This window comes from Lutjanus erythropterus, chromosome 9 (assembly GCF_056507025.1).
Source record: "Lutjanus erythropterus isolate fLutEry1 chromosome 9, fLutEry1.hap2, whole genome shotgun sequence".
Taxonomy (NCBI): Eukaryota; Metazoa; Chordata; class Actinopteri; order Lutjaniformes; family Lutjanidae; genus Lutjanus; species Lutjanus erythropterus.
The window spans coordinates 34,817,337-34,825,422 of NC_139325.1; the positions used below are offsets into that span (position 1 = coordinate 34,817,337).

Below are 8,086 nucleotides of genomic sequence, written 5' to 3' on the forward strand. Positions count from 1 at the left end.
CTAAACCACACCTGCTTGTTTTTCCACTTCACTTCAGTCTTAACTTCACTCTTCACTCTAAAACTAATTAAAACCAAACTGATGAGAAAAATAAACACTTGAACAAACATCAGCGTGAAAAGAACGACGTAACAACTTGATGTTACTGTTTTTTAGTTTGGTCCATGTCCCATCTGCTAACATGGAGGGGGTGGGGCTTATAACCTAAACTGCAGCCAGCCACCAGGGGGCCATCCAGATCTTCTGAACTCACATCTTTATGTCACTCATTCTTAAGAACTGGGACAAATCATGTCCTACCAAAAAACAATAATTCCATTTTTTGGTGAAAATTTATCCTTTAAGTACAAAAATGACATGTTTTGGTTTACGTTAATGTTTTTAATGCTAACATTTTTTTTATGTTTTTAATTTAATAATTTTTTTAATAATAATGCCAACAACAAAACCTGTAAAATCTAAGCTGCTCTTTACGTCACAACATGTTCTGGTGTGACAGCAGCTGTTTCCAGGTCAGTTTCTCTTCATTCAGGAATGTTTTTAAAACCAGGAAGAATCAGGGTGATCACTTCACTACAGTTCAGTAAAATTCAGCTTTATCTTAGAGAGATACAGGTTTGTGTTGGATGCATCTGAAATCCTGTAAACTCACTGACTTTTCTCAGGTTAATGCAGTCAGATTATTGAACTCAGGATCAGAGTGAACGTCTCTGTCTGATGACTGAGGTGAGAGCAGCTCCTCATCAGTCCAGCAGAGGACGCTCTGTCCTCACAACAGTCCTCACAATCCTCCAGAGTTCATTCATTCATGCTCACATTTATTTTAGAGTAGTTTTTAAAAAATGTTTTTAAATCCTCCTCTCTCAGTGAATCTTGAATATGTTTTAATATTTTGTTTTCTCAGCTCTTCAGATTAAGACTTTATATTTTTTCAGATTTCAGATATTTGGACACTTTTTTAAAGATCATTTTTGGGGCTTTTTGCCTTTATTCAGATAGGAAAGCTGAAAACATGGCAGGAAAGGGGGAGGGAGAGAGAGAGGGGATGACACGCAGCAAATGTGCCGCAGGCGAGAATCGTTCTACAAACTACATTTAACCACAATTTCCAAAATAAAGAATTAACTTTCATGCTTAAAGGCAGAATCAGTACGATTTGTCCGAGCTGTTTGTAAACACACCACAAAGACAGTTAATTGTTGAGTCTCATTCCCAGTAGCTGGTTGAAAATGTCCCCATTGGCTAACAGGTCATGGTATCATGCTAACAGACTGAGGCTAAAGCTAACAGGTCATAGGTCATAGACATAGATGCACCATTGGCTTTTGGATCATATGTCAACATCGACACCATTTTGGTCTGATCAAGATTTTTTTTTTTTTTTAAATGCTAACATTACTTTCCAATGCTAACATTAGTTTTTAATGCTAACATTAGTTTTCAATGCTAACATTAGTTTTCAGTGCTAACATTATTTTTCAGTGCTAATATTAGTTTTTAATGCTAACATTACTTTTTAGTGCTAACATTAGTTTTTAATGCTAACAGTACTTTTTAGTGCTAACATTAGTTTTTAATGCTAATATTAGTTTTCAGTGCTGACATTAGTTTTTAATGCTAACAGTTTTTAATGCTAACATTAGTTTTCAGTGCCAACATTAGTTTTTAATGCTAACATTAGTTTTCAGTGCCAACATTAGTTTTTAATGCTAACATTAGTTTTCAGTGCTGCTGTCTTCAGGCATCACAGTAAAGTGTTAAGAATTAAATGAATGTCAAACTGTCTGGAAGAGAGAAACAAATTGGAGAATTAATCTGAGTTAATTTCTCAGATACATGTGACACACAAACAGATATGAATACCAGATATTTTTATTAATAGTGTGTCCACTTGTCCCTGACAGTGTGTTATTGTTGTCGACCAGCAGCTGTACAGTAAATCTGTTTCTATTCTCACTCTGATGACTCTACTGTTCACTGCTGCCTCTCATTTATGGCCCGCCAGCGACAAGCCCCGCCTCCCCGCGGCACGAGCTGTCCACGCGTCCTCTCCGCTCTCTAATTGGCTGCCTTCACCCAAACAGTTCGTGCTGACCAATCAGAGAGTCCCGTCATCCAGAGGTTCAGTATGTCCACACTACGAGCACATGCTGCTTGCTGAAAGGTAACGGGACACCGGGACACCGGTATAAAACTGTCCTCAGGCTGTTGTACTGAGACAAACACCGACACCACCGACTAACAGACACGTTAAAGCTCCGTTTAACGTCCGTCTAAATCTGATTTATGTTTAATAAATGCATGAGATTACACTTTGTTTTTTATAGTACTCAGTTCCAGTAACGGCCCCAGTCCCAGTCCCGGTCCCATGATGGTCGTGTCTCCGGTGAAGAACCTCGCGGTGTTCCAGTTGCGGTTCTCGGACCCCAGCAGGTCGTTCTACAGCAGCGGGGACAAACTGTCCGGCTCCGTGGAGCTGGAGGCGGCTCAGCCCTGCAGGGTGACCCGCCTCAGAGTCACCGCCGCCGGCTGCGCCCGCGTCGACTACCGCGGTGGGAAGAACCGCAAGACCCGCAGCCAAGAGGTGGAGTACCTGAAGTATGAGGAGGATCTGCGGCTGGAGGAGGTGCTGAGTAAAGGTACACAGAAGGAGCCTTAACATCATCATCTATCAATCAATAATCTATTAACCCTGTCAGGATCAGCATGTTTGGACCCATTTATCAAGTCTGTCCTTTGACAGTAGTTTTCTTTATTGATTAATCTGTTGATCAGTTTCTCAATTAATTACCTAGAATGTAGACTTTAGAGAAAAATATATGTAAGTATTTTACAATCAGTGATGTTTTTAATAATTATTAATAGCTTAAAAAACAAACAACGCAAATAGAGCAAAATAAATGTTTATATGAAACCAAAATTTCTTTAAAAATATATCAATTATCACTCATTCTGGAGAAGTGGGACAAAGTACCAAAAGAAAAAAATTTGAATGATCAAATCAGCACTATAATTCCTTTGTTTGAGCAAAAGTATGTTTTTTAAGGATTTATAAATATGAAATATATCTAATTTATTTTAGTTTACTGTTTTTAATTTCTAAACCTGAGTCAGAAAGAATTCACAACTTCAAATAATTTTTAACATTTTAAAAATGCTGAAAAATTAATCCTGTCACAATCTTATTATTTGAAAAATAGGTCCAAACATGAAAACAGTCCTCCACTTGTTTTCAACGTCAGTTGTTTGATCCATAAAATGTCAGAAAATGTTGAAAAATTGATCACAGTCTTATTATTTCAAAAATAGTCCCAACATGTGGAAATGTGGAGCGCACTGATCGCTCCTCCTGATTGGACCTCTTTTTCATGTCTTTCCAGTAACAGTTATTTGCTCAACTAATCGATTAATTTTTTATCTATAAATGATCACCTTGCCTAATTATATGACTACTACAAAAAATCAGTTATTTGACACAGAACATTAATTTTAAATGATTTTATTCATTTAAAAATGATTTTATTGCTCTCTCAGAGTCTCTGTCAGAACTGTTTCCATAGCAACGGTCTGTCATCCAGAAATAACAGCCCTTCTCTAATTGACTAATCAGAATCCAGTATTTTCTAATTTAATGTCGTAATAGCAGACATGAAATCATAATTAAAATGATGTAAGAACAAAGTGATGTATGATGTGAAGGATGATGGAGGACAGCAGCAGGTCATGTGACTCGTGTCCTGCGTGTGTCTCTGTCCTCAGACTCAGACGGCTGCTTCCTGCTGCAGGCTGGTAAAACTTACTGCTTCCAGTTTGGCTTCGAGCTGCCTTCACCTGGGTGAGTTGAGGCCCATTGATTACACACGACCCATCACTTATTGATTATAGATCAGATCACGGGAGCTGACCCTCCGCTCTGCTTTCAGGCGTCTCGTGTCGTCCTACAAAGGAAAGTTCGGTTACGTCCGTTACTACGTGCAGGCGGTGCTGGACAGGCCTTCCCAGCATGCTTTGCAGTGTGAGAGGGAGTTTGATGTGGAGGAGCCGCTGGATGTCAACCGACCCGACCTGCTGGTACTAAAACAAACACACACACACACACACACACACCCCAACACTTTAAAGGGACAGTCTGTGTTTTCTGCAGTGTGGTTCTATGAGGTTCTTCTCCACAGTCAGTGTTTTACCTTCGGTAGATGAAGGTCAGTTTGGAGAAGCAGCAGGAGAACCAGTGGAGGAAGTTAATCTGTGTTCCTGCTGTGGACAGGGTCAGCAGGAACACAGATTTTACACACCAGTATAGGTGTACACTATATTTAGAATATTTTCACCTCTTTATCTTTCTGTCAGACAGACTTTTCTGACAGGAAACCACCGTTATATAAGACAAACATCACTCTCTACAAACCAACCAAACTCCATTCATAAAATCAGTGATTTTATCTCAGAGAACACAGGAGTTGTTGGTCTGCTGCTGCCTCCATCTGTTAGTGTGTTTGTGTTGTTGTGAGATTTCAGTGAATCTGAACGAACCCTTTAAAACACTGGAGTCACACAACAACTCAAGTTTGGTTTGCAGAGAGTGATGTTTGTCTTCTATAACATCTGTTTCCTGTCCGACAGGAAGGGAAAACAACACATGATCACACTTATTATCTTATTAACACACATATTTGCAGAATCATCATTTTTTTAGATTTATTTTCTTGAGTCGTCAGTTTCAGCTGCTGCGTCAGCGTTCATGAACTTATTTTTCCTGTCAGAGATTTGTCACCATGATGTGTCAGCATGCTGCAGAGATCCCACAGCAGCTGATCTGTGCTGATTCATTGATTATCTGACTAACGGAAAAATAATCAGAAAGATTTTTTTCCATTGTTTGACAGGATAACTTTAGGTTTAGTTTAATTTAGTTTGTCTTTTTTTCAACTTGGAGGTCAAAACACGTAAATCAATCAATCAAATCGATCTGACTGAAACAGTTTATTGATGCTGAACATGTTAACTTGAAGAATTCTACACACACACATACATACTGTTCATACCCCAAACGTTTCAGTGTGGAAACGTAGTTTTTTTTTGTTCACTGTGCAGATTAAATTGCCTGTGGACAGTTTTTACTGTCAAACATTTTATTTATTATCAGTAATATCAAACACTACACTTAATCATCAGGTTAAATCTCAGGCTGCAGCGTCTATAAAATGTCATTAAATAGTGAAAAAATGTCCATCTTTAAATGTCTCCTTTTGTCTGAAACACAAAAAAAAAATCAGTTTAATGTGATAATAAATGAAGGGAGAAATTTCTGACAGTTTGCATGAAAAATTACTTTAACGATCAATCAATTATAAAAAATAGTTTAATTCTATTTTACAACTTGCTGTGTTGTGAGCAGTTACTGAGCAGCTGTCTCTGTCTGTCTCTGTCCTCCATCAGGCTCCAGCTGCAGCGTCCAAACAGAAGAAGGTCACCTGTATGTTCATCCCTGACGGTCAGGTGACCATCAGTGCTCAGATCGACAGGAAGGGTTTCTGCGAGGGCGAAGACATCAACATCAATGCCAAGTTCGAGAACACCTGCTCACGTATCGTGGTTCCCAAGGCCGCCATCATCGCCAAACACTCATACGTCGCCAACGGACGCACCAAGGTGACACACCGTTTCCTGTCCACCAAACCTGTCTGTGGCTGGAACGGAGGCTCTGTCCTGTGTTATGTGTCCTCTGTCCTCTGACATGTATCCTCTGTCCTCTGTGGTGTCCAGGAGCTCTGTGAGAAGCTGTCTGCGGTTCGAGGGAACCACATCATCTCGGGGATGTGCGACATGTGGCAGGGGAAAACCATCAGAGTCCCCAAACTGAAGCCGTCGCTGCTCGGCTGTGACATCATCAAGGTGGACTACGCCCTCAGGGTGAGTCACAGATGACATCAGCAGTGATCTACCTACTAATGAGCATTTCTCTGTCAATAGTCAATCAATTAATCGATCTTGTCAATTGAAAAATAGGCCCAAACGTGAGAACAGGTGGTCCATGTGCTCCACCTGTTCTCACATGTTTTGACCTATTTATCAACTAGTGATCAATCTGGCAATAATTTTTCCACTAATCGATCAGTTATTTGATCCATAAAATGTCAGAAAATGTTGATCAGAGTCCAAGATGGCGTCCTCAAATGTCTTCTTTTACAGCATATGTCTGCGGGCTCGTCCTGCGATCAATCAGGAAACACAAGATAAAAAATAATTAATGAGACGATTATTATCTTATTATTAACCCCGCCCTCGTCCCCTCCCCCGCAGATCTACCTGCACATCCCGGGCAGCGAGCGGCTGGCTCTGGAGCTTCCCCTGGTCATCGGCACGATCCCGTTCAGCGGCGTCGGCAGCAGGACGAGCAGCATGAGCAGCCAGGCCGAGTCCCTGGGCAGCTGGTCGTCCTTCCCCTCGGCCCCGCCCAGCTACAGCAACATCCACAGGGACCTGCGGGTCGACGGGCCCCGCACCCCACTGCTGCACGACTACGACGGCGGCGAGGACGATGACGACGAAGACGGTGGCCTCTTCATGAGGGCGCCCCAAGTGTACTATCCCCCTCCCCCCGCCTACAGCGAGGTGAGAGATGCCACAAAGTAGTCGGGTTCAGTCCATCTGACAGACGGATGACAAATATCTGGATGTTTATATGAAACAAGTACAGGTCACAGTGAGACGAACATTACTCACAGTTCAGCTGATGTGTTGACGACATTTGTTGTAATAAATCCCGCCCACTTTGATCAATTATTACCAAAATTAATCAACTGAGTCCTGAACAGAGATCATGCAAAACAATTTTCTCATGAAAACATGGAGCCAATTAGAAGATATAAAACTTTTTACATTTGTGGCGCCCTCTAGAGGTGAAACACACTGCGCTTTAATATGTTCATGTTACATTACAGTTACTTCTACACATTTTATAAAATGAGTCATTTCAGTACAAACTGATCAGCTCATAAAGTCCAAACTGATCGATGAATCAAAATTCCTTTGATAACTTTAGATGAGTAAAGGACCAATGATCTGAGAGGAGTTGATGAAAGTAGGATTTTCATTAAACTGAGAAACATTTTTAAAGCAGAAGACTAACAGAGAAAAGATGCACATGAATTAAAATGGTGAAAGAATTCTGATTCAAACAGTTTTCAAGATAATTACAAAAACATAAACTTGTTTGTTACAGCGCCACCTTCAGGTCAGCGAGTGTCATTTTTGTTGCCTGAGTCGTAGCTGGAATTTACAACCAACCTGAGGATTTTGGTGAAACTGCGTCTCACAACAAACACTTTGAGCAGAGAAACATAAGAAGAAAGAAAGAAAGAATAATCAGAACAAAAACACTGAGTGAGATGAGAAGACGACCTGATATCAGATCAAACAACAACAGACGGACTTTTATCATCTAACCTTCAGCTTTGTCTCCTTCTTCTTGTCTTCAGGTGGATCAGGACTCTGGTAACCCTCCTCAGGTGGTTCAAGTCTTCTGAGGAGGACGTCCTGTCCCTCGACGGAGCTGAAACCTGCCGAAGCTGATCTCCTTCGGACCGCAGCAACGAGCTCCGTGACACGGATTCAGCAGTTTTCTGACAATGACTCAGCATGTTGTGGCACTTAAAACAGAAGAAGAGAGGTTTTTTTTATACATATATTCATGTTTGTTTGTTTTTTATAGATGCAGAGGCGACAGTTTGTATATGATGTAAATAAGAGCAGTTGTTTATTTTTATACTCAAACAATAAATCTGTTTAACGCGATTTTAAATCTTGTTGCCGTCAGCGTGTTTTATCCCACTGTAACTAAACGCAGCAGTAAAGCTGCAGTTCCTCTAACGTCCACATGAGGCTCCACCAGTCAGATAAACAAGTTTAGAGTCTGCTACAGAAAAAAACTGCTTTGATTGACAGGTGGGTGTCATCACAGAATAAAGAAGTGTACTTCAAGAACACAACTGTAAAGTGTATTTTATAAAGGAAGTATACTAATATCAGTGTACTTGATTATTTGTGAGTGTTCTTAAATACTTACTGGGACTGAACTGTCCAGCAT

General features: G+C 40.5%; 1 protein-coding gene across 2 annotated transcripts; it reads left to right on the top strand.

Moving 5' to 3' along the window:
• The first annotated feature begins 1,804 nt into the window (after window positions 1-1,804).
• LOC146321989 (thioredoxin-interacting protein-like) lies at window positions 1,805-7,801 on the top strand. Of its 2 annotated transcripts, none has more exons than XM_084727368.1 (7): window positions 1,805-2,639; window positions 3,760-3,835; window positions 3,924-4,131; window positions 5,404-5,649; window positions 5,764-5,910; window positions 6,301-6,612; window positions 7,479-7,801. In XM_084727368.1, the coding sequence occupies exons 1-7, from the start codon at window positions 2,369-2,371 to the stop codon at window positions 7,524-7,526; spliced, it is 1,308 nt and encodes a 435-aa protein (XP_084583494.1). In that variant the 5' UTR covers window positions 1,805-2,368; the 3' UTR covers window positions 7,527-7,801. The 2 variants fall into 2 exon arrangements, with proteins under 2 accessions (XP_084583494.1, XP_084583493.1); XM_084727367.1 differs by having other exon boundaries at window positions 1,814-2,639; window positions 3,924-4,071; window positions 5,437-5,649.
• The last annotated feature ends 285 nt before the right edge of the window (window positions 7,802-8,086 follow it).

Bases quoted from the DNA above. Each gene is read 5' to 3' on its own strand.
- LOC146321989 (XM_084727368.1), top strand. From the start codon at position 2,369: ATGATGGTCGTGTCTCCGGTGAAGAACCTCGCGGTGTTCCAGTTGCGG. The intron at 4,132-5,403 runs GTGTTTTCTGCA...GCAGTTACTGAG, and splicing joins ACACTTTAAAGGGACAGTCT to CAGCTGTCTCTGTCTGTCTC. The intron at 5,911-6,300 runs GTGAGTCACAGA...CCTCCCCCGCAG, and splicing joins AGGTGGACTACGCCCTCAGG to ATCTACCTGCACATCCCGGG.